Source organism: Balaenoptera acutorostrata, chromosome 2 (assembly GCF_949987535.1).
Source record: "Balaenoptera acutorostrata chromosome 2, mBalAcu1.1, whole genome shotgun sequence".
In the NCBI taxonomy this organism is placed as follows: Eukaryota; Metazoa; Chordata; class Mammalia; order Artiodactyla; family Balaenopteridae; genus Balaenoptera; species Balaenoptera acutorostrata.
In genome coordinates this window covers 63,286,203-63,313,749 of record NC_080065.1, presented here as the reverse complement: position 1 = coordinate 63,313,749, position 27,547 = coordinate 63,286,203, and the positions used below count along the sequence as shown (strand labels likewise).

Genomic DNA, 27,547 nt, shown 5'->3' with positions numbered 1-27,547 from the left:
GAGTCCTTAAGATTTTCTACATATGAGATCATGTAATTTGTGAATAGTTTTACTTCTTTTCCAATCTGGATGACTTTTATTTCTTTTTCTAATTCAACTGCCCTAGCTAGGAGCTCCAGTATAAAATTCTAAAATGTAACAATTATAAAAATGTTGGGGTTGTTATACATGTACTATATATAACAACATCACAAAATGGGGGAAGGGAATAGAGCTATATATAGGAGTAACATTTCTATATCTCACTGGAATTAAGTTGGTGTAAATCTAAAGCTAATTCTAGGACAAATTACCAAAACTGACTCAAGAAGAAACAGGTAACATGATTAGATCTATAAGAAATAAAGATATTGAATTAGTAATGCAAAAAACTAACCACAAAGAAGAATCCGGGCCCAGATGGCTTCACTGCTGAATTCTACCAAACATTTAAAGAAGAATTTTGTTTCTGTGAAGAAGAATTTGTTTTGTAAAGAAATTTTTTTGTTATGAAACTGAGAGTCTATCTGCTATCATTTTCATAGTCCAATACAGCTTTGTTCCACGCATGTCCTTTGTGCTGTTATCCGCAAATATGTTACATTTCTATAAATTATAGGCCCGACATTATATTACATATATATAGTTTTATACAATTGCTTTTTAAGTAAGTTTAGATAAGAAAGAAAAGATATATGCATTCATACTATCTTTTGTAATTACTTTTACCAGTGCTCTTTGTTTTTCTCACGAGGATTGAAATTACTGAGTGAGGTCAGTTGCTTTCAGCCTGAAGAATTTCATTTACTATTCCTTGTAAGGCAGCTCTGTTATCAACAAATCCTCTCTCTGTTTTTGTTTATCTAGGACTACCATTATTTTGTTTTTATTTTTGAAAGACAGCTTTGCTGGGTAAGATTTTTGGTTAGCAGGGGGTTTTTTGTTTTGTTTTTTCCCTTTATGTACTTTGATAATGTTGTTCTACTGTCTATGGCCTCCATTGTTTCCAATAAGAAGTCAGCTGTCAACCTGGATCTTGTCTTTTTATTGAGTCTGACAATCTCTGCCTTTTTTTTTTTTTAATTTCATAGCTACTTTATTTATTTATTTATTTATTTTTGGCTGTGTTGGGTCTTCGGTTCGTGCGAGGGCTTTCTCTAGTCGCGGCAAGTGGGGGCCACTCTTCATCGCGGTGCGGGGACCGCTCTTCATCGCGGTGCGCGGGCCTTTCACTATCGCGGCCCCTCCCGTTGCGGGGCACAGGCTCCAGACGCGCAGGCTCAGTAGTTGTGGCTCACGGGCCCAGCTGCTCCGTGGCATGTGGGATCTTCCCAGACCAGGGTTTGAACCCGTGTCCCCTGCATTAGCAGGCAGATTCTCAACCATTGCGCCACCAGGGAAGCCCCTCTGCCTTTTGATTGTATTGTTTAATTCATAAATATTTAATGTCATAGATATAGCTAAATTTACATTTGCTATTTTGCTTTTTGTTTTCTATGTCTCATGTCTTTTCTCCCCTATATTTCACCTTCATTACTTTCTTTTGCATTAAGTTAATATATTCTAATAAAACATTTAAATTTCTTTAATGATTTCCCACTACATTTTTTGAATTATTTCCTTAGTGATTGCTCCCTTATAAGTGGTGAGTCATTTTTCTTTTGTTGCTTTCAAGATTTTCTCCTTCTCAAATAGTTGCAAATTATATATCTGATAAAGGATCAATATCCAAATCATATAAGGAACTCCTACAACTCAAGTGCACCCCCCAAATGATTAAAAATGGGTAAAAGACTTGAGTAGACATTTCTCCATAAAGACATACAAATGGCCAACAGGTACATGAAAAGATGCTTAACATCATTAATCATCAGGGCAAGGCAAATCAAAACCATAATGAGATTATCACCTCACATCTGGTAGGATGGTTAGTATCAAAAAAACAAAAGATAACAAACGCTAGTGAGAATGTGGAGAAAAGGAAACCCTACAGCCATAATGTAAAGCATAATGGAATTTCCTCAAAAAATTAAAAATAGAACTACCATATGATCCAGCAATCCCACCTCTGGTTATATACCCCAAAGAACCGAAATCAGTATCTCTAAGAGATATCTGCATGCCCATGTTAATTGCAGCATTATTTACAAAAAAAGAGGAGACAACCTAAATGTCCACTGACAGGTGAATGAATTTTTAAAATGTGGTATACACATACAATGGAATATTATACAGCCTTAAAGAGGAAGAAAAGCCTGCCATTTGCTTCAACATTGATGAGCTTGAAAGACATTATGCTAAGTGAAATAAGCCAGATGCAGAAGAACAAATACTACATGATTCCACTTATATTAGGAATAAAATACTCAAACTCATAGAAGCAGAGAGTAGATTAGTGGTTAAGAGCAGCTGGGGTGAAGGGAATTGGGGATGTGTTAATCAAAGGGTACATAGTTTCAGTTATGCAAGATGGATAAGTCCTAGAGATCTACTACACAGCATGGTGCATATAGTAAATGATATTGTATGGCATACTTAAAAATTTGCTAAGGCAGAGTTTGTCAGTGATGGGGAGGTGAATTTACTAGTACTGTTCCAGTACCAGGTGCTTTTCATACATTGTCTCTAATTCTCACAGCAACTCTCTAAGGTGACATTTTGTACTAACAACTGGCTGTAAGCTATTTGCACTTGACTGGTACAAGGACAGAAGAAACATTTCAGGGCACCTAAGGTTAGCTTTAAGAAGTCCACGACTACTAGCAAGTCACTAAAACAGTTTGAAAGCCTTCACCCCACTTATTCTTGTCTGCCTACAGACACCACCAGATCAGGAACAGAGGATGAGAAGCTCTGGAAAAGTGATGATCACAGTTAAAAAGAAAAAAAGAAAAGAATCTGCAAGATAAAGATACTATTTACTTTCTCTTTCCAGATTAGTAAACTGAAGCTCAGAGAGTTTAAGAAACATGCCCAAAGTCACAGAACTCCTAAATGTCAGGTGTAGGATTCAAATCCAGCTCTACCTCGAAGGCTTTGTTCATCTTGTGCTTCTTCCTTCACATCCTAACGGAAATATAAAACCAGACATTTGAAGACACGTGTCTGGAAATCATCAGCAAAGTCTAGGGTTGCTTCTATTAAATATTTCTAGTCCTACCCTTCAGAGTGCTAACTGTTCCTTCCATTGAATCTCCCTGCTAGAGCATCTGTAACCAATATGTCTGTCTCCCTCTCTAGCCTGTAAGTGTCCAAAAGCAAGGACCATGTCTTTGCAGCTCCAGCACCTGGTCTGGAACCTGGCACATAGGAGTCAATCCATGTGCTGAGAGGAAGCTTAGGGAAAGAGGCCTTGCACAGGAATTCCTCTCAGGCTCCAAGCTGGGGGAAGTGCTGGGGTCCTCTACCAAAGAGGAGCATCTCAGGATGCCCCCGGGGGGTCAGAGGAAATACCTTCCCCACCCTGAGGAGAACCTGGCAATCCCCTGGCCTTTCCTGGGCTTCGCAGTGGTCCAGCCAGGATGAGCTTCCATGTCACAACCATAGAATTTATTTCTCTCTAAGCGGGGAAAACTGCATCTCTGGGGGAACAATACATTGCCTTGTGACTCTGAGAAAATATGATCTGTGATCCCATACACCGTAAGATGTGCAGTATGTATCTGCAGGGGCCACCATCACATGACTGTTAACTGCATCTCTGCATCTAGGGACCTAGGTCCCTACATTATAAATATAGTGTGCCCAGTGAGGGGAGGGGGGAAGGGGACAGGAAGCTTCTTTACTGATCCAGCAGGAACCTAGTGGGTATATTTGTGGTGTGTGGTCTTAGAGGATCCTCTGACTGAGTCAGTTCAGCCCTAGGGAGTGGTCAGTTGGTAGCTGCTTCTCCCCCTCTGCACACCTGCCCTGAGCAATTCTGTACCATTTTATCATTGCTATTTGACTGCTTAAATGGGACCATTATGGCAAAGTTCATTTTACTCTTAAATCCAGAGGTACCAGTAACTGACGCAGTTTTCAATTTGGAAGAATAAACAAAATGAGATAGCAGCTGCTAACCCAGTCTGCTTCTGGTTTGCCAATTTATCTCCTATAGGTATTCCGGATGTGATTATTAGCATGTGCTGACGCAGAAGTACGAGATAACGGCTATAAATCCGCAACTGTTCCTTTGCAGAAGATGAGTAATAGCTTTTCAGCTGCTCCAGTCTATGCTGTAATTATGTTATTAGCAGTATTATCCAAAACAAATATACCATAGTACCTTATGACCAACTTTTTTTAACACTGATTTGTTTCCTTTCCTTTAAAAATATACATTAAAACTCCATTTAGCAGTTAACTCTGATGTCTGTCTTTTCCACTCTCCAGAACAGTTTTCTCACTGCCACGGCCAAAGTCCTTTCTCAGTCAGTTATGACCACCTCTTCTGCCCTTGGCCTCTAGGCAAGAGACTTTTCCTATCATTCAAACCATTTATTTTATGACTTTTCTCCTCTCCCCTCCTAAGCATTCACAAAAGGTCTGTGTTAGCCCCCTTCCCCCTCATGCTATCCCCTCCAAAACTCACTTGTCTCCTGTGGGCTCTGCATCTCTGTTCAAAGATGTCTTCAATGCCCACCTCTAGGGCTAGTTTCCCCATCAAGCCTCAGAACCCACTTCCAAATGCTTTCCTGGCCAGTTTCTCCTGAGCAGCTTGGTTGGCTTCTCAAACTCAACAGAAATTCACTGGGTACCATTTACCGCCAGGCTCTGTGCTATGCGCTAAGGGTAGTCTGTGAACGAGACACTCAGTTCTTGTGCTTATAGTACAAGTAACTAAACTAATTTTCCTTCCTCCCACTCACCTCCCCACCAATCCCAGAGCTCCAATTTCTGTTTAAAGCACTGCCCCAAACACAACACCTGGCAATGAAGCCTCAGTACCATACGATACGTTCCTCGTCCCTGCTCGCATGGTTAGTCGGTTGTGAAGGTTCCGGAATTCTCTGGGAAACACCCTCTCCCCTATAGTCCCTCTGCCATCACCCACAGTCAGGCCCTTGACACCTACTGTCTGGACAGTTCAAATGCATCTTAGCCGCTCCTCACCTCGGTCCTCTCCAATCCAGTCCAAACGCCCAGTCTCCTAAGGGAGAGTTCGCACCAGATCACGTCTCTGCTAACATATCCACTGCTCCCCGCCTGCACCATAAGAAACTCCCGGAAACCTCTTCATGAACAGGTAGGTCCCCAGCCACCTTTCCAATTGCTCGTCTCTGTGTATGTTCCACTACAACAAAACTGAACATTTGACTCCCAATACTCAGTCTAAGATCTCCTTGCCTTTGTGCCTTTGCTCAGCCTATTCTCTCTCCCAGAAACAGCCTTTCTCCACCTGCGTCTCTGCAAGCCCAAATTCTACCCACAATTCCAAGCCTGGCTCCAATACCAGTCTCCTGAAGACGTTTTCCAATCCACGCCTCCCTCAAACAGAATTCATCTCTCAGTCCTCTGGTTCCCATATCATTTTGGTGACAGGTGTCTTGTGCCCTGGGTTTTGTCTGGTTGAGCTTTGTATTTGCCATGATGCAGAGCACGGTGCGCTGTCTTTAGACTCAGTGAGAATCTGATGAATGAATGGATAAGTCCCTGCTAGTCTTCTTTCTGGGTGAGAACTGCTAAGTTTTGAAAGGTGGCATTCCACAAAGACATCTCTAATCTATTAATTGGAATAATAAATAGATAATTAAATAAACAGATACAGGGCTCTGAGAAGCCAACCACCTCACATATATAATCTGCCTCTACTCCGGTGTATATGTTTATGGATGAATTGATTCCCACAGCAGGATTTCCTTTTGTCCCTGTTAGCAGTTTGCCTAACTCTTTTAGCTTTCAATCAGTTCTTCTGACACAGTAGTATTTTTAATATTTCTGACTTAACTAGATTCTGCTGAGACAACTAAGCTACTCTCAGAAAAGCCATTAAATTTCATGTAGATAGGAAAGGAAAAAAACCTGCAGTCACGTTATAGTGTTATCACCATGACTCTGACACTGAGAAACTATTTCTACAAAGCAGAGTCACACTGTGCCCTGCACATCTGGGGTCCATTCTGGGATGCAGAGCTGTAAGTGTGGTTAGGGATTGTGATGCCCTCCACTGTGTAGGAGAAAGACCAGCCTAAAGAAGCCAAATACCCATTTCTGTGGAGGAAAAAACAACTGTGCCTCCCTCAGCTTTCGATAAAACATTTACTCTTTGGAAAAAAAAAAAATCCTCCCTCAAAAATGGCACGTAATGCTCCCTTGTCTATGGATATTACTGTATATTAATGAATAAGGAAATCAGTCCCATTTACATGTACCCCTTCCATTGTTTGAAATCATAGTATCATTTAGAACCTTTCTTTCATAACTGTTAGGGACGCCGCTGCTTCTTGGCTGGGGGGCCTAAGACAGGGCTGCTCAGTGAGGGGTTTGAAACTAGCAGTGCCAGCATCACCTGGGAGCTTGTTAGCATAAAAGGATCTCAGACCCCACTCCAGGTCTGCTCTATCAACACCTGTCTCCTCCGGTGACTTGTCTGCACTTTTATGTCTGAGAAGCACTGGTCAAGATCACAGTGTTTCTGAAACTTCCCTCTGAGTAAGAATTACTTGTGGTGCTTATCCAACATATACAGTTTCCAAGGGTCATCCCATAGCACTGATTCAGAGAGTCTGGGATCAGATATAATTTTGGTTAAATGAGATAATGAAATTAATGTGACGTAGATGAGGCCTGACACACAGAAGGCAAAGAACAAACTCTAAGCCCTCCTGTCATCACCACTACCAGTAGGGTTGCCAGATTTAGCAAATAAAGCCACATGATGCCCAGTTAAATTTGAATTTCAGGTAAACAAATAATTTATAAACATAAGTATATACCAAATATTGCATGAGACATACTTATATTAAAATATGATTTCTTTGTTATTTATCTCAAATTCAAATTTAACTGGCCATTCAGTATTTTATCTGGCAACCCTAACTACACTTGAATATCTGGGGCAGGGGAGTTGGTGGTAGATACGACTGGAAAAATAGATTAGGCCCAGACTGTGGAGAGCTTGAATGTCATTCTAAGGAGTTTAAATCAATCTATACTTAACATTTTTGAGCAGGGACATGATGTGACCCAAGCCCTCCACCCCCTACTCCTAGGAATGATCAGAACACAAGGCAAGTGGGCTGCAGGGACAAGAATCTCCATCCCAAAGACCCTTTAGGAAGGGAGACCAGAGGATCGTAGTCATAGCTAGTGATCATGTCATGAAGAATAAAGAAGTTAAAATTCCAAAATCTTAAATTTATTTTGTATTAATTCTAAACTCTTAAATTATTTATTTATACCCTGCCCTGACCCATAAAAATAATTTAAACCAGCTACTTGATTCCTCTTTTTGAAGGAATAGCTGGTGCACAGCTGAGTCCTAGCTTTATTTACAGAGAGCTATTTGCAATTGGAGAGAAAAGATATCTAGCTACACAACAAAAGCCAAATTTCCAATGTCCTTCCAATGCCTACTCTTCCAGAACCCAGAATTTAGTTTCTGCACATTCCAAATACCTGGTGCAAAGCTCAGTTGTAAAATCAATCAATTCTCCTAATCACAGTCTATTTGCTCTTATTTCCCATAATTCTTTTTTTTAATTGAAGTATAGTTAATTTACAATGTTGTGTTAGTTTCAAGTGTATAGCAAAGAGATTCGGTTATACATATATATATATATTCTTTTCCAGATTTTTTCCATTATAGGTTATTACAAAATATTGAATATAGTTCCCTGTGCTATATAGTTGGTCCTTGTCATTTAGCTATTTTATATATAGTAGTTTGTATCTGTTAATCCCAAACACCTAATTTATCTCTCCCCTGGCCCCCCTAACCCCTTTGGTATCCATAAATTTGTTTTCCATGTCTGTGAGTCTATTTCTGTTTTGTAAATAAGTTAATTTGTATCTATTTTTAGATTCCACATATGAGTGATATCATATGATATTTGTCTTTCTCTCTCTGACTTACTTCACTTAATATGGTACTCTCCAGGTCCATCCATATTGCTGCAAATGGCATTACTTCATTTTTTTATGGCCAACTAACACATAATTCTTAATAAGCCTCACTATCTAGCTTCCTAATCCACAGCACAGAAACATCAGGAGATGAATTAAAGACAGCTAAAATGGCAACAGTGACAGGGTAACAGAAAGGGGTAAGGAAAAAACAAAGTATAAAGAATAAAAATGAACATCCTAAATCATCAGGAAGCATTTAAATGATATATGATAAATTTAGATATCATATAAAACACTTTGATTTCCATTTTAAAAAACAGGCTTAAACACGAAGCGCTTTGATTTTTGAAGAGGTAAGCTTTGTACCAGGTATTTGGAATGTCCAGAAGAGGTAAGCTATTTTATTTACCAAAAATAAACACCTCACTTCTCAAAAAAGTTACATAAGTGAAGCGACACTTTTTAATCTAATAATTATTTATCTGACTCCAGGTGAACTAAAAATTGCCTCCAGAATGTTTTAGGTTTTGTTTGTTTCCCCTCTGATTTTTAAGTAGCCTGGTTGATCCACCCTAAATCCCTCCCTACATTCTTAAGTATTTCCCAGGAGGCTCAACAGAAATTCAGCAGTCCAGAATATTCTTACATGAGAGGCCATTACAGCCAACTTCATGCCAGAATTACTCAGGAATCCCTCAGGAAAAAAGCTACAGGGCGCAGCTACTACTGACAAAGAATGGGGGGTCCATCAGGCCCTGATTCCTGTGAAACTGCAAGAAACATGGCAGGAAAAGCTGTTCTGTTATTGCATTTTTTAAAAAGTCTTTATTGAATTTGTTACAACATTGCTTCTTTTTTATGTTTTTTGGCTGCGAGGCATGTGGGATCTTAGCTCCCCGACCAGGGATCGAACCGGCACTCCCTGCATTGGAAGCGAAGTCTTAGCCACTGGACCGCCAGGGAAGTCGCTGTTATTGCATTTTTATCTGTATAGGACTCACGGCCAGTTCCAGCATCTCCTCAAACACAGGAGACAGGTGAACTCCATCTATCTCTAAGGATGACTGGGCACGCCTCCAAATGACTTCCTTCCTCCTGTTTTCTTTTTCTCCCTTTCTGTATTGTGTTAAAATTTATATAACATAAAATTTGCCATTTTAACTATGTTTTAAGTGTACACCTCGGTGGCATTAATTACATTCATTATGCCATGCAGCCATCACCACCACCTATTTCCAAACTCTTTCATCACTCCAAACAGAAACTCTGTAAGCATTAATCATTATCTCCCCATTCCCCTCTCCTTGTAGCGCCTGGTAATTCCAATCTACTTCCTGTCTCTATGAATTTGCCGATTCTAGATAATTCATATAAGTGGAATCACACAATCTTTTGTCCTTCTGTGACTGGCTTACTTCACCTAGCATGTTTTCAAGGTTCATCCATGTTGTAGCATGTATCAGAACTTAATTTTTTTTCTTTTTAAAATTTCTTTTTTGGCTTACTTTTTACTTGGTTTTTCTTGTTTTATTTTATTTTTTCTTATTATCCAATTTCTTTATCCTCCTTCCTTCCAATTTTTGACGTCACTAACCACCACGCAGCTTCCTCCCGTCCATCCATTTCCCTCTTTAACAGAACAAGGGGGAGATGCTGACTCCACCTTAAGGTGGAATCTTCTTTACACGTTAGTTCAATCACTGTCAGGAAGCATCGGGCTGGAGCGACAGTAGCCTTGCTTTTCACAGAGAGTGTAACACAACGTGTTCTCATGGTCCACTTGAATCCCTAGGAGAAGATTTCTTCGTGTGGTAGAAGTATCTTTGCTACGCCCACCTGAATGAGCCTACAGAAGCCAAGGATGGTTCCCGAGTGCTGGGAGGAAGGTTCAAACAGAAGGCTACAGAGGTAAATTGGATTCTTGAATCCAGAGGTGAAAGCACCCTCCCCAATCCTCTCCCAAATATGCCCCACGTCCTGCTCTCCCCCTCCTGACAACGGTACCACATCTCCCGGGAGGGGAGGAGAGCTCCCTTGGGTAGATTTGGTTTTATGTAGTCGTTGGGAAGGGTAAAAGGACCCCGTGCTACAATCTTGCTTGGGAGCTTAAACTCGACCTCTCACCATCGGTTCTCTCCTCTCTCTGATGGGCATGTTATGTTCATATTAACTGTGCTGTTATGTCACATGGTGTCAGCATTTTCGCAGAAAAGGGGGCCCACAGATTTCATTCTCACTTTGGTTCACACAAATCCCTCCCACGGCCTAAGGTAGTCTTGGTAATGATTTTACTTAAAACTACTTTTTCTCTTCTCTTTGGACATTGTAAATACCTAAATTTAAATACCAAAAGCTATCGGGAACATGATTTATTTCGTGTATTGATCTTTGGTAATTCAAACGCTACAGAAATATTCCCAAAGTGCCTGTTTCTCTGAAAAACAACAACAAATCTTTGTCTCTTAGAAGAAAGCTGTGCTCCAGCACTTACTTCAAAGCACCTTATTAACGTCCCACAGGAGGCAGAGCAATTCCAACTTTCACATCTTCCCAACTTCACCAAGTGCACACTGAATGCTGAGCAGCCCCTTTAACTTCCCCTCTGTGAGCTTGAGCCTGTGCTAGGTACCTAAACAGAACTCCTCTCCCAGGCACTCACTGAGGGTGCTACGGAGATGCCCTGCAAAAGTGCCCGTGGTGAGGCTCAGTCCTGCTCTCAGGGAGTGCTTCCCTGGGCCTCAGGAGAGAAGCTGCTCTCCTTCCCTCCCTCTCCACCATGTGGCTGGGCCGACGTGATGGTACAGATGGGCGCTGACCACTCTACCGAGGCCCAGCCTGGCCACAGTGCGGGGGGGGGGGGGTCTCACATGTGGGTGAGAGCTCCCTCATCAGTGGCATAACTAGCAGCATCCACTGTCCTAAAGCAGAGCCTTCTCTCTCTTTTTTAATGGTAATCATATTGATGTCAGTTATTGAGGACAATGGTGCAAAGTTACCAGAGGAGACTGCGTGAACGCAAACCTGAGACAGGCAGACAAAGTGGGCAAAGCATGAAGCCCGTCACATGCTCGATTCCCCAACGCCCAAGGGCACCCCATCCTGTCCTCCACCCAAGGACCCTCCTTTGGGGGCTGAAGGGCGGCACGTCTTTGATATGCCCACTCCCCTAATTTTTGCTCTGCTCCTTGCCCTTGAGATGCCAGAAACACAGGTTAGTGTTGGAAGGAAACCCTAGCTATGATCAAGATCAGATGAGATCTGGAAATTCCCCCCCACCAGCCCCCGCCCCCAGCCCCCGTGTCCTGGGGCTCTGGGCCTCAGAGCTTCCGAGATCCCCACCCAGGGTCTCCGAAGCACCAGCCTGTCTCCAAAGGATGCAAAGAGGAGGCTATGCCGTCTCTCTCAGCTCAACACAGAGGGCAGGCTGGTGACTCTGCAGAAGCCAAGCACCTCCCAGTCCTGCTGAGCCGAACACAAGCCCCAGGTGGAAGGGACTCGATCACACTGCTGAAGGGGTTTCCACCCCATTCCTCTGAGAGAAACTTCCTGGTGTCAGATTTTGGAATGAGTGAAATAGGAACCTTAAGACAATGAAACCTATGATTGATGGAAGTTGTAAATGTCGTTTCCTGTTTGGTTTTTTTTCCAAAAAAATAAACCTCAGCAACTTCTGGGCCACCAATACACACATGCTCCCTGGTTAGGAGTGGGACTGACGCCCCCTGATTGAAGCATTTTTCATAGCCCTAAGTCCATTCTAGGTCCATTCTCTCCAATTCTATCGTTCTGAGGCATTAAAAGGCAGTCCCTCATTTCTCAACATTTCCCAAATATTTTAAGCTATTTGACAGTTTGACACGTGATGTGCTAAAATAAACCTCCTACTAATCTGATTGTGCTTAAAATCCAACAACTGTAACTGCTTATGTGAACATTTATAGAGTTATATTTGCACTTTATTTTTTATTGTTTTAAATAAATTTATTTATTTATTTATTCTTTTGGCTGCGTTGGATCTTCGTTGATGCTCGCGGGCTTTCTCTAGTTGTGACAAGCGGGGGCTATTCTTCATTGCGGTGCATGGGCTTCTCATTGCAGTGGCTTCTCTCTTTTTTTAATTCATTCATTCATTCATTCATTTACTTATTTACTTATTTATTTTTGACTACGTTGGGTTTTTGTTGTTGCACACAGGTTTTCTCTAGTTGCCCCGAGCGGGTCTACTCTTCGTTATGGTGCATGGGCTTCTCATTGCGGTGGCTTCTCTTGTTGTGGAGCACGGGCTCTAGGCGCGTGGGCTTCGTGCTTGCAGCACGTGGGCTCAGTAGTTGTGGCTCGCGGGCTCTAGGGCGCAGGCTCAGTAGTTGTGGCGCACGGGCTTAGCTGCTCCATGGCATGTGGGATCTTCCCAGACCAGGGCTCAAACCCGTGTCCCCTGCATTGGCAGGCGAATTCTTAACCACTGTGCCACCAGGGAAGTCCCTATATTTGCACTTTAGTTATACTTTCCCCTTGATCTTTTTTACTCTTTTGAATATTCTGAATCTGCCCTAAGTTCTTGGAGGGATAAGACCATGGTTTCTTATCTCCCTTCTCCTTTGTATCTCCTGAGGTTCCTCACTACCCAATGTTGATCCCCAAGTAACAGAGCCTCCAGGCGCAAAAGGCACCTCTGTGTGACTGGGAAAAGGTGCTCATCTGGGTGGACGAATGACAAAAGGAACCTCTTTGGAGTAGAAGAATTAGAAAGTCAACCCTTCCTCCAGGCAGGTGGAAACAGCCCCAGCCTGGGTGAGTGGCTTGGTGAGTAGAGGAGGGCTGGATTCCAGCCCCTTCATCACCAGCCTGGTGTCTTAGGGCAGGTCACAACCTGCACAACTGTACATGGCAGCCCCACAAAGTAAGCTGGCTATGGAAAGTACTTTCATTAGGATTTGCAACAGTTTTCTCAGCTGTCAGCTTCTCTTTTTCCAGACTCCGTCTTGAGAGTAAAAAAATAAATTTAATGGTAGAAATAAGCATATTCCAATATTGAGAAATATTTGCTCATTCCTAATATGCACAAGAAGACTGCATTTTTTTTCATTGTGGTAAAGTATTCATAAAATTTATCATCTTCACCATCTTTAACAGAGAGATGTGAAAATAATTTAAGGAGCATTACATTTTATTTTTAAGCAAATTCCTTGCATTTAAAATTTTTAATTGGAAGAAGTCATTGTTTGCCGATCATTTTGTATTTGATTACAGACCTTAGTTTTGAAATTGAAGGTAAGAACTATACCCAAGGACCTCTTTTACTTTTCCTCTCACAACCTTAAAGACCAATAAGAAATTTCAAAGTGTAAGGTAAGAACGTCAGTTTGCAAATACGTGGGTTGGGAATACGTACATCAGCAATTCATCAGACTAATGCTTCTAGATGAATGTAATCAAATCATTTCTTACTCTATGAAGCATTCTGAAGAAAACTTAAGTCCTATAAAAGCCCTTGTTATGTGAGACTATTGAGACATTAGATTTCCCATGAAAAGGTGCAGTTGCATCTTGGTGTTTAGAATTCAAACCTACAAGTCTGTATTATTTGTATTTGGCTTGATCCAGTTATTGGATGATTCACAATTCTGATTGCCTTATTTAAACCAAAGTCCACAATTAACAGATTCCCTAATCTGATGACACATCACCAAGTTCTCCAGTGCCTTCACTGTGAGTGCCAGACTGAATTAGGATATGTAAAACCAGTACTCCCAGTGGATCAGAATCCTCACCCAGGAATAATCTAGGACATAGCCATATAGGGACTCAGGATGCAAGAATCAGCCTTCAGGTTCAAAGCTGTATTGTGGGAAATCCCCCAGGGACCATCCGGGTGACAGAGGGCATGTACTATCATGCTTTCACAGTCCCAGAACGTACTTATTGGCAAGTTTCAGGAATGCAACACGGAGTTTCTGTTCACTCCTCTCCTGTAGACTCCTTGGATGGAGGAATCTTTTCAGGTTACTTAGTCCAACTCCATTTGGATGTCAGAAACCTCTCTTTTCCCAGGAGCATGTGAAACACCCAAGGGAATAAGACCCAGGAGTATAATGGCAATGAATTATTGAGTCTTCTTTTCCCATTTGGCAATAATGAATCCAAATAAGATTTTGTTAGTTTTGGTGGACAGGATGTTCTCTATGAGTCAATAATAAGTTTTTAATTCCAATTAGGATCACTATGACAGCAAGAGGCTAAACAGAGCCAGAGGGCGCACTCACAACAGAGATCAAACCTCCCTCCAAGATACAGAGGCAGACGTAGAGAGCAATGGGACTGGGCAGGCTGCCGAGTTGCTGATCCTGAAACCTGCAGCGTACACTTTTAGGGTACAAAGCTACAGGTTTTAAGAGCACACCTAGATGCCAAATGATTGAAATCTTAGAATAAAGCTAAAAGAGGAAAAACTCTGCATCACTCTTTGTTATCAGCTTGGATATGCTGGTCCCCTGGCAGCACTGGGCAGGGGTGATACACACCTGGAAAGATGCTAAGTACACAGGGAGGAAGTCACTACACTCTGCTGGCAGTCTAGTGGTAAACAACAGTCAATGGGACTTAAGAAAGGGGATCTCAGAAACGTGAAGCTTTTTTCCCCCCGCAAATACAGACATCTAGATATAAATCAGCTAGAAATCCCAGCAAACTAGTTCTTCTTTTGTTAATAGCTAAAGGAATAAGGGACCATATGGAGGGATGGAGAAAGAAATTAGGTTTGAGTTCAAGTCATATCCATCCAGCCCATCCTTCAAGGAAACTACCCTTTCTATAAGTGGTAAATGAAAATTAAAGAGAGCGAGAGAGAGCGAGAGAGAGAGAATTCTGTATGTTCTGAGGAATTCCACATCATCCAAGTAAAAACTACAAAAAGAGGTTAAAAGACACGCTTAAGGCTTACCAGAGATCTTTTTTTTCTGTTTTATTTACTATCGTATCTCTAGAGTTTAAAACAGTGCTTGTCACATAGTAGGTGATGTAAAAGACCCAAGGAAATAAGACCCAGGATATAATGGCAATAAATTATTGAGTCTTCTTTAATTTTAATTTTAATTATTTTTTTCAATAAGTTTTTGTTGAATGAACACTACAGCTGTCAATGGGAGATATAGGAATGCCAAAGAGTCTGACTTGAAATGACTGATAGTAAAATATTGAGTAAAGTGAAAATCACTGCTCCATTCCTAGTCAGAAATATATCCTAAACTCACAGAAATCTGTATTTATTCTAGAATTATTTAGAAATATTTTTAAAACTTTCAAGAGCTTCCAAAAATGAAAGAAAAAAGGTCAAGTAAAATTCCATTCATACATACAAATATACTCTTCTTAATGCTTTAAATGTTCTTGGTCTAGCTCTGCTTGCGCCCAATATGCCAATCAAATCTAGCCATTGTTGTAGATGTTTTAAAGGAAAACTAGTATTTCCTGCAGATGGGATATTTCTCTGGGAAACCCAGGTGATGACCCAAGTAGGCCTCCCAGGGTGATAGCTACTTCCTCCCAATCCTGGTCTGGACCTTGGTTCTACATGTTCAGAAACCAGACATGTCAGCACACCAAGGAGAGATCCATGTCTCAGAAGCAGACTCCCAATAGTCAACCTCACCACAGACTGATGGAAAAAGCCCAGTTAATAAAAAAAAAAAAAAAACAACACACAGAATTGCCAAGAAGACTGGCATCCTTTGGGAAGCACATTCCTGATGGGCAAATTCTAGAGAGCTAAACTTGAAGTCTTCAAGTTACTTTGGAGCATAGAGTTAGAACAAGAGGTCTTAGCTACAGGATTCATATCTTCACGAACTCTAGGCCAACACTGCCTAATGCAGCCTTCACTATGATAGGAATACATGTAGCCCTCAAACCAGACAGGTTAAATCCTTTGATCAGGAGACCCCAACCCCAAGCAGCATTTAGAAGGGCATTGCCAACATCTGTATCTATGACTTTCCCTTTTGTGTTCCTCCATTACTTATAAATTCCCATTCAAAATAACACATTTTAATTTAGATATGTCTGTACCTTCAATGGGGTCGTAAAGTGTTAATGATCTTAGAAACTGTCATTCATTCATTCAACAAATATTTGTTGAGATCCTACTATGTACCAGGCACTGATCTGGGCAGGGGGAATACAATAGTGAATAACAAAGACAAAACCCCCTGGTCCCAAGGGGCTTACATTCCTTCTCTTTAACTTCTGCTGCTCTGCCTCTTTAAGATGACTTTGCACTATGGGCTGATTGTATAGGTTAATTCTCCAAGGCAATCAAATCTCTCATTTGTGACTGCTGCCATTATGTGCTTCCTATAAATACAAAAAATAGGTGGTATCTTCTATTAGGGCTTTAGAAAAGGAAGAAAGATGTGTAAGTTCATCAGGTGATTATACTATCGGAGTCCAGAAACAAAAAGTGAATTTCTAGGTCATTGCTTGAGATACCAGAGTAGCATAGTCTTGCCAATAATTGAGAGCCTTGTATTCTTCCAGGAGTAAACCCAATCAAGAGGATTTTAAATAAAAATATTTTAGAGAACTGGAAAGGAGCATGGGATTAGGAGTTGTTCTATATGTGTGTGTTCTATAGTCTGTCTCAGCCAATACCTAGCCACAGACTAGGCAAGTCACCCGAACTCCCTGGGTCTCCTACCCTCATCTTTAAGACAACAAGGTTTGCCTACATCACTAAGGCACCAACACCTGGAAGATACCATGATTTCCCCTGATAACAGGAACCAAGCCTTATTCGTCTCAGTTTCCTTACAGGGCCTTGGGCCATGCCCCATACATAATGACCACTCCATAAATACTGCTTTATCAAACACTGAACCTACTGTAATACCACTGTGGCAGCTGAAGTCACTGATATTCCAGAAGATACATTTAAAAATTTTGTTGTTGCTGTTTGGCTATGGAATCCTTTATTCACATAAACTGCATAAGTAGGAGATGAATCTGAGTCTGCTCTGGTGATGCAGGTCCCATCACCACCGCACCCCCCCCCCACTCCCATCTATCTCCAAAGAGGGCTACACAGAACCAAAGTGTCTAAATGAACATATACATCAAATTTAAAAGTGTCCCCGTGCAGATGAATTTATTTCTGGCTATCAGATATTTGGGGGCCAAAAGATTCTCCAACACCTTGCTAAACTGACAGGTACCTTCATTTGGCCACTTTCCGCCTTCTGTTTAGCTGTGCTCTCCATGGTTCGCCTCCCTCTTCAGGCTCCCTCGTCTATCCTCTGGTCCTGACTACTCTCCTACCCATCAGAGCAACACCCTCCAAATGGACTTCATCAGTATCCCCATGTGCTCCGCCTTCTCTGTCTTCAATCTCAGTTGCCCATACCAACGCCCACCCAGCCTCTCAAGCCCAACCCCTTGGATGTCATCCTCAATTCCCTACTTACCATCTTCCTCATTCACCAAATCTTGCCATGTCTCTTTTAGAAACATTTCCCAATTCTTACCCTGTTAACTGATTTAGTTCAAGAGTCCACTATTTTTTGCCTGCACTCTCTTGGTAGCCTCCTAACTGACTTTCATGCCTCTAATAGTTATTATAGCAACTATCATTTATTAGGGTTTTCTACATATTAGGTACTTTGCTAAAAGCTATACACACATTCTCTCATTTGATCATCCCAGTCTAATTGAGTATTCTTATTCCCGGTGTACAGATGTGAGGCACAGAGAAATGTCAATTACTTGCAAATCATCACACGTAAAGTAAGTAGCAGAGACTTAGATTTCATGTCCATTTGACTTTATAAGACTCTTTCCCATCTAATTCACCTCCCATGCTGCTGCCAGAGGTAGTTCTCTAAACCACAGGTCTGATGATGCCATCTTGCATACTACAGAATAAAACCCAAACCCCTTGTCTTGGTATTAAGGCCTTTCACAATTTGCCCACAACTTGACCTTGTCTGCCCCAACAGGATCTGCCTGTCATGGCGAACTCCCCACAATTCCCCACAAAGTTCAGACCCTTTGACAACTTTAACATCTTCCTGGAATGCCACTCTCCCTCTTTTCTGCCTGGTAAACTCTTATTTATTCCTCAAAACGCTATTTAAACATCACTTCCTAGATTAATTGTTTACCACTTCCCAAAGGAATTCCTCTGCGATTCTAGAGCATTGTACTCAATAACTCTGTCATGGAAAAAACATAATGTACTTACATTGATCTCTTCACAAGGTACTTGTCCCATTGGAAAAAAAAGTTCCTGGATGACACACATCACAATATACTCATCAGAATATCTCCTGATGTACCTTGTCAGGTATCTGGCTCACAGTTGGTGCTCAACTAATACTTATTGAATGAAATGGCCTTGCTATGTCCATTTTGCTTAACTCCTTTCACTTTTTAATCCTATAGTAATCTGGCTTTGTCCCAACTACACTACCAAAACTCATCCCGAAAATCACCAGGCCATGTGGAAATTAGGCATTATAGTTGATAAATGATAGGAGAAACACTTAGAGGATGTTTAGTTATCATTTAGTTCAGGCTTAGCTCCCAGTATGTTTTGGTTTAGAATATATTATATTCCATCTATTTTGTACTAGTCAACACTTGGCCATGATAGTGTTTTAATTCCTAAAAATAACTGAGCTGTGTGATCCCCATCCAGAAAGCAGGTAGACCAAGAATGATTAGGCCCCCTGCTTCACTAGGTGGGTCTTAGGAGGAAACAGCCCCCCCTGAAGGAAGAGCGCAAGGAAAGCACAGCCAGTGAGGCGCGTGCTGTGCTCTGATGGGCGAGAGCTGGGATGCGGCTGAGCCTGGTCTTGCCTTGAGGCTGATACCGCCACACATCCTTCCTGCCTGGGGCTTCCCTCAGAACCCAACCTGCCCCGCTCAACTACTCTTAAACAGGAACTAAGATGTGGTCAGAGAGGGCTCACTCACACAGCGTCAGCTGTGAGGCACAGCCCTGGGAGGGGAGAATGCTGGATGCCTGTGTGACCCTGTGACAGAGGCTGGGAGTCTGGAGGATGTACTGTCACTTCACTCGATACACAGACTCTTCCCTTAAAAAAACTTCCTAGCCTGGCACACTGTGTTTGTTTGAAGAACCATTAGTAGCAGCCAAAACCTTCTTAAAATGCCAGACCTGAGGAGCCTATTTCAATCGTTACTACGAGACTGGGCAGCACCTAAGAGTTGCACATCCCTTCCTCCTTCCAGCAACTTCCGGATCTCCTCTCTCTCCTGGATGCTTCTTTTCAGCCTCCTTCCTGACATTTTCCTCACCACCAGTCCCACAAGTAGTATTTGGCAGGAAACCGCCCTCTCCCTGGTTAAGGTCGTGGGCGGTTTCACCTTAAATGAGATGGCTCTCAAGATGCTCGGCACTTTAGCCCAAATGGGCAGTGGCCCATTGGGCACTCTTCTTTGGTTGCCCCCACTCCCCAAATCTCAAAGTGATAAGTCTGAAACTAAACTTTTCTTCTTTCTCCCTCATGCTAAAACCTATACACTGCATTACCTAACTTGATGAATTGCCTTCCTTTCATAAACTGCCCTCTTCCTCCCCCTTCCAAACTAACCAATGACCAGATCCTTGCTGACTCTACCCCTGGACCAGCTCTCCAATCCATACCTTCCTTCCACGGCCTCAGGTCTGTACCCCTTACGTGGTCTCCCAGCCTGAAGTCTCTTTATTTACACTTCTCTTCTGGTTATTGATACTTGCTTCCTTGTCCTGGTGGTGTGCAGACATCTGTCATTTCTTCATGCTAGACTATGACTTCCTTGGATACACAAACCCTCTTTTTTGTTTTTTGTCCAATTATCCCCTGTGGTAACATTGTGCTTTGCACATAATAAATTCTCAATAAACAGACTTTGGCAATAGAAAATGGATTATCTTAAAGGGATGGTACTTATTCCCCCAAAGGACAGCTCATTGGATAATTAATTAAATATTTGTTCTAACCTCTTCCCAGCCCAATTAACAATGTCACATAGGCACATAGACCATATGCACAGACACACGCACACAAGGTATGCCCTTGACTACCTGGAAGTCAATTTTCTAGCAAACACAAGGAGAGGAGCTATCTCCCCAAAAATTAAAACATAAATTGGTTAGCATTTTTCATTCCTAATTTTCCTTGAGGGAAATGACACAATGCTTAGTGGCAAATGAGAAATTATTTTGCAAATTTATCGCCTCCCAAGGCTACCAAACATGGGTCATGCACCTTCCTCTCTTGCATTTTGATCCCATTGCTATGACTTAGTGTGGTAATTATATTACAAACCTATTATCCGATGAAATGAAAATGGCAAAACAATTTACATGCTTGTCTAAAAAAGACTCCATTAGAATGCAATTATAAGTGAAATTACAACGGCAAATTAATTGAAATGCGAGTCTGGAAGGCACAGTTATGAGACCATTAAAATGCTTCTGTGGAGGACTCACAACATGGAGTGAAACCACACATTCCTGGGGACACATTTTTAATTCACTAAAGCAGGCAACATTTACGAAGAGATGAAAATATCTGCGCTCCTATTGTTCCCCAGCATTATCTACACTTGTGCATGCCACCTGGGGGTGTGTAGCACCATCAGGGTTTATGGGTTTATGGGACAGACTGACAGGAGCCCCACATGTGATACTGCACTTCCATTCAGCACAGAGAAGATAAAGGGCAAGCTCAGCTTAGATTTTTCTGAAATGCTTCCAATATAAAAGCTAGGATCATAACATGAAAAGTTTGCTACTCTAAATTTAAGCCTGCAAGTATTGAATATTTGTGTAGATGTATTTCTAACTATCTGTCTTCTTAAAACATTCTGCTGATATATTCCATTAGCAAAATCGTGATAAATATTTTGACTCCGAGGCTTACAGTGGGTAGACTTGCTCACCAAAGGAAAAAACAAAAAACAAAATACAGTGCTATGTATGAAACAGATATGCTGAAATGATCAATCTGACAAATAACTAAAGACCCTCCTCTGAACCATGATTTGCATTTTGATAGTTGAACACACAAATGAATCTACCAGCAAAAGCCATGCAATATACGTCCCCACTCCCTCCCCCTTACCCCTCCCGGCTTCTACGGATCCATCTCTTCCAGGTACGAAATTAAAGAAACAAATGTCTAAGTCAGACAGAGAAAGACAAGTATCACATGATATCACTTGTATGCGGAATCTAAAAAATTAATACAGATGAACTTATTTACAAAACAGAAACTCACAGACTCACAGACTCACAGACATAGCAAACAAACTTACTGTCACCAAAGGAGAAAGGGGGGAAAGGGATAAATTAGGAGTTTGGGATTAAAATATACACACTACTATATATAAAATAGATATACAACAGGGACCTAATGTATAGCACAGGGAACTATAATCAATATTTTGTAATAACCTATAATGGAAAAGAATCTAAAAAAGATATATATGTATAACAATCATTTCGCTGTATACCTGCAACTAACACATTGTAAATCAACTATATTTCAATAAAAATTGTTTAAAAATAAAATTTTATAATGAATATTTAAAAATAAAAAAAGAAACAAATGCTAGGAGTGGATCATATAAGAGAAACAAGATGTAAATACTTGTCTCATGCATGATTCTCTCTCTTATGTTGTCATAGAGCAGGTGAGTAGATGACATTTAATTTTTTTTACACAGAAAAATTCTCAGCATCAATAATTATAACATTACTTAATAGAGTTACTAAACTACAAAAAGATTTGTATGCTTTGGTTTTTCAAACTTTAGTTTTAAAAAGTCCCTTGGAAATAGAGACACCAAGTATTCTTTCTTTCTTTCACATACTCTGAAACACATAAAGGTTTAATATGCACATAAACATGTTCTCTGAGGTGAGCTGAGCAAAAGGGGTTTGAAAGGCCTCATGAGTTAATGTACCAAGTGTTTGACGTGGACCTTAAGCTTTGGGGATAGTCCGCTGTGCGCATGTTTCTTGGCCTTCTTATTTTCACTCCCATAGGCAAGTGGGAATGTTAACTACAGCTGTGTAACAATATGAACCTTGAGTGCATGGTAACTTTAAAACAAAAATCAAACCTGCTCTCTAGATATTTTATAGAGAGGTCATGTTATTTTAACACATATAATTTAAATATTAATATGATTCAAAATCGATTTTTAAGTCCTATGAGGAAAGAAAGTTTTTCCAGTGTAGGCAAAAAAGTACAAACCTGGAAAAGGAAAAAGTCATCTAGAGACAATTCTATAAATAAGGATAACTGAAAAAAACCAACAAGCAAACATACACATAGATTATAGAAAAAATAAAAATTGTAAAAATTGTCAGAGTCCTGAAATTATTTAAACCATAATGTTATAGATAAATTTGAAATTTGATATCACATTAGTCAGAGTTTTGTAGAATTAACCTCTGTATTTAGAAAAGTGTCAGATAAGTTTCATATAATGGCTTTGGAAGTTAATAAAGGAGAAACTAATGCAACATTTGTAATAGTATAAGTTAAAATGTATTGCTCTAACTTACCTCAAAATGCATAAAAATAAAAGTGGGATTGATGGATAGATAGATAGATAGATGGCTAGGTGATAAAGAAAATACAGTAAATCTTAACTAGAGACTCTGGGTGGTGGGTATATATGGGCATCACTGTACCATTCTTTTGATTCCTTTGCATGTTTAAAATTTTTCAAATGTTGGGAAAAATGCAGGGCTCCATATGAAAAGTATTTATTCTATTTGTTAACTGTCCTCAACAAATAAAGCAGTTTCAGAATGTGTCTCTCTGACATGATGCACTCACCTAGCCATCCGGATCCCGAATCTGGTATGCACAGGTCTGTCTCAGCGCTGGGCAAAACAAAGCCCACGACAAACACCTCCACGCCATCCGCCATCAAGGCCATGCCCAGGACAAAGAAAAGGGCCCACTGAAAGCGGCCGTGACCACACTCTTGGATTATCAGCTCATACTGCTGGGCTAGTTCTTCCTCGTCAGCTCTCCTCTCTGATTCCAGCTCCCGGCGGTCCTTGTACTCATCGCCCTTGGGCTGCCCCACTGCCACAATGCTGTCTTTCCCTTGGTTCATGTTGGGGATGCCCTGATACTCCCCTTCGTAGATTTCATCATCTTCATCGTGACCCTCAGTCGCTTCACTGGAGCCCTCATCATCATTGGCCTCCCCGTTATAGGTTTCTCCCGGTGGGTAGTCGTCATCATCCTCTTCCTCGTCTTGGAACCGACTGTAGGACCTCTGGGCGTATTCATCCTGGGCCCGGTCCACTGCTTGATTCACCTTCTTTACAGTCTGTTTCTTCACCTCTCTGGCAATGTCCTTGGCACCCTTCATCAGTGAAGTCCTATCCTTATAGGAGTCTTCCATCTTACCACAACTGATGGCCAATGAGAAGATGGGAATTTTTCACAGACTCTGGTCAGTGGTTCAGTCCTGACAGCATTATCCACTTTGGGTTCAAAATGGAACTGCAAGAGAAGAAAAACCACAGAAGATATTTTTAATTTTTTTCCATGTCTTTTTCACCATCTAATTCTTGGTCTCTTTTCACTGGCCCCACAGACTAAGACACAGAATTCACTTTTCCTTTCTTTCGAGCACTCAGTTTGCTGGTTCTCTGCTCAAGTGAGATCAGAACTTTGAGTATTTAGGGTTTTTACTATTATTATTATTGTTTTTAAGGAACTCCGTCTCCTGGGTAAGTTTGCATAGAATGCACAAGCATTCCCCTGAAAATACAACGGAATATCTTACACCTTTATAAGTACATCCAACTTATTTCCAAAGTGCTAGAAAGACAGACCCTGATTGAGACAAGTAATACTGCTCACAGATATATACATACGCTGCAAAGGCAAACCCAGAATAATAAAAGAATCCTGTCTGACCTCATTTCCTCACAATGCAAAAACAAACAAACAAAAAATAAGCAAGCATCACTATATACAATGCTATCAAATCATATATGGGCACACCTCATTTTACTGTGCTTTGCTTTATTGCGCTTTGCAGATACTGTATCTTCAACAAGTTGAAGGTTTGTGGCAACGGAGGGTCAAGCAAATCTATTAGTGCCATTTTTGCAACAGTATTTGCTCACTTTGTTTCTCTGTCACATTTTGGAAATTCTTGTAATATTTCAAACTTCTTCCTTATTTGTCATGTGATCTGTGATCAGTGATCTTTGATGTTACTACTATGACTTGCTGAAGGCTCAAGCGATGTTTAGCGTTTTTTAGAAATAAAGTATTTTTTAATTAAGGTATTGTCTATTATTTTTTAGATATAATGCTATTGCGCACTTAACCAACTGCAGTATAGTATAAACATAACTTTTACAGCACTGGGAAACCAAAAAAATTTGTGTGACTTGCTTTATTGCAATATTCACTTTACCATGGTGGTCTGGAACCGAACCAGCAATATCCCTGAGTTATGCCTATAAATATTTATAAAATGCATTTCCTTTCTACCTTCATTGTATCTCCTTCCAGTACATGATAACAGAGACTCACATGGCACCCAAAACTGACAATGAGTATCTTCCCCTAGTATGGCAGTCGTATCTGTAGGAAATTGGAAGGGTTCATCAAATGATTTGACAGACATTTTTGATAATCACTGAATGAGAACATGTGACTTGTCCAGCGGGGATGTGCCCTTTCAGAAGCCACCCCCAGGCCAGCAGGGACAGCGAAGCCACTCCCTTCCCAACGCACCCCGTAAGAACCCCAGGCTTTGTCCCTACCCATCTCTAGACACCCCCCCCCCCAACACACACACACTCCCTGCCACCTTATCTGACTGCAGTTAGCTGCTGCCTTGGGTACCAGAGTCAGCAGCCTCCCAGGACCCATCACTTGGTTTCCTTTCTCATGGACAGCCCCTTAGGTCTTGGCTCATTGAGGCTGACTTCTTTCACTTGTCCACTGAGCCGTCTGCTCTGGTGGCCCAAGTCAGCCAATATCAGGCCCACCTTGTACAGAAATGATATGAAGGTGAAAAAAATCATTCTCCCCCATCCTTAATTCCCCAAGCCTTGTGCTGTAGCAGTATTCCAAATACTGATTCATATAATGGCCATTTCTACTTTGTTCTTCTGCATCCAGTGTAAAATACTTGGTGAGCGGCTATTACAAACGTACATTTAAACTGCTCTTCCAGACGTGACAGACAGACCCAGCAATAAAGACAAAAAGATGTTTGTTTGTAAATGGATTGGGCATCATTACCACTGGATACCTGCAAATGGCCAGTAGGCAAAACGGAAGGATGGCTCTGCTCAGGCCTGTGTTTTAGAAGAAGACAAAATGAAATGAAAATAAACATATGATTACAAGGCTTTTTTGCCAAATGTCTTAATGAAGGATGTTCCTGTTTGTTCTCCCTTTTCTTTCTATTTTGGAGAGCTGAGAGGCAGGGGAAGGGAGAGATGGGAGGATCCACATGGAGAGTAAGATGGGAAGGCAGTGAGAAATGAGGTTGAGGATGGAACACTCAGAAAGGTAAGGGGGAGGCAGGAAAAGAGAGGAGAAGGGAGGATGACGATAGATGATGTTGGCGATGGAGAGATGTCTCCTACTTTAAAAATGAAAAGCAAAATTAAAAGATTTCACACAACAAATAAAGCCAACTGGTCTACCATTCATAAATGGACGATTAAATCAGACACGGCATATCAGCTGCTTCCTGGGCACCATGGCAGCAAAAAACACCATTAAAGGAAAAGACTGGTGAGTGTGAAAGCAGAGCCTGACCCCTGTAACACACCATCTACAAACAGCATGCTGGTTAGCAACGGGAAGGTTCCTCAATTGCTTTTTCTAATAAACAGTAAAGAAATTGACTGCATTTGGCTTTCCTGCTTTTGTTCCCAGGCACAAATATTCTCATCACAGGCTTTAAGGGGCTCTCACCCACCAAAAGGTCCCGGTATGGGAGCCATGTCGATGACAGAAAACAGGCATGGTGTCCTGAAAGTCAAGATTGTGACTAGAAAATGGATAATTCTAACTCCCTAAGGAATCTAATCACATGAGTAATGAAAAGACATTTAAAAAAATTTTACAATTAAACATTTTAGTTTTGAAAAAGAGAAAAAAACACTTCTTGTAAAACTGTTTTTGACTCTGAGGTTAAAACAAAGCCGGTGTGTATGTAAGTTCTCTTTGGGACACTGGGTTCCTCAGCCAAAAATCGAGGCTCCAGTTGATTTTTGGATCCTTGATGGAAGAGATTAGGTCTTACAGTTTGTAGTCTCACTAAAGTAAAGCAGATTTTTCAGTGCTTTTGCATTAAAACGGGCAATTAGGAATACTTATTCAAAACGTCGGTTTAAATCCAGATGTTTGTAGATGTCGCCATTGGAGGAAGACTCGGGGAAGGGCAGGATCAGGGGGTCTCTCTGTGTTATTTCTTAGGACTTCATGTGAATCTCAATGGCCCCAAAATAAAATGTTAAACAGGAAAATAAGTTTCTAACACCTATACCTGGAAAATATGCAAGATGTTTGGCCAGTGGGCAGATTACTCAGGGGAAGACTATTACCCTTTCTGGTAAATGGAAAAATGCAAAAAGCTGGGCTCATTCCGAAGGTCACCAGGAAGATGGCAGCCTGGAATCTGTGCTGGAAAGCCAGGCTGCCTTAAAGCAGCAGTTCTCAGGTGTGGCCTGCACACCAGAGGTGGCCTAAGGGACGTCCGTGAGCAGCTGCTTATCACATCATCAATGTCTGCAAACAATATACCTCCGTTTCAGGGTGAATCACCCAGTTACACCACATATATGTGCCAGGCACCGTTTTAATGAAAAACGGTTGATTTAGTGCTTACTCTATGCCAAGAATTGTGATAAGAATTTTAGAGTAAGTGCCCTACATAGGAACCTTCAAGTTGCAAACTGTCAAAAGATGCGAACGTGCGATTTGCACGTCCAATCACGTAAGTTAGTTCGTGTGTCTAGCATACATTGTCACATGCATGCATCCTCTACAAGTGGCTGTGCTTTTGTGTACTTTACTATACAGTACTGTATAGAGTACAGTAGTACAGTATCTTTATATCAAGCCCAGGATGTTCAGAGGCAAGGGCAAAAGCAGAAGAGATGTAGTTGGTACTGCTAAGAAGTGCCAAGCAATAACAATGGAAACAAAAGTGAAAATAATTGAGAGAGTGGAGCGAGGTGAAAAGATGCTAGACGTCGCTCGTTCTTATAACATGAACTGTTCAACCATCGGCATTATTCTAAAGAACAAGGACAAGATCATGGAAACGTGAAGTCTGCTGTGCCAGTGATGTCGACAATAATACTGAAGAAGCGTGGAAAAGTGATGGAGATGGAGAAACTTCTCAGTGTGTGAATGAAGGATCAGCATCAGCATCAAGTCCTGCTCAGCTTAATGCTGATTCAAGAGAAAGCTAAAAGCCTTTATGAAGACTTGAAAAAGAAACACAGTGA

The 27,547-nt window shown here is 41.2% G+C and overlaps 1 protein-coding gene across 1 annotated transcript in view; it reads right to left on the bottom strand.

The window, feature by feature from the left end:
- SV2C (synaptic vesicle glycoprotein 2C) overlaps positions 1-27,547 on the bottom strand; it is a 243,105-nt gene that overhangs the window by 160,046 nt on the left and 55,512 nt on the right. The window contains exon 2 of the mRNA XM_007175894.2: positions 22,878-23,558. Coding sequence (XP_007175956.1) covers positions 22,878-23,457 — 580 coding nt within the window. The 5' untranslated portion in view covers positions 23,458-23,558. The remainder of the gene's footprint in view (positions 1-22,877; positions 23,559-27,547) is intronic.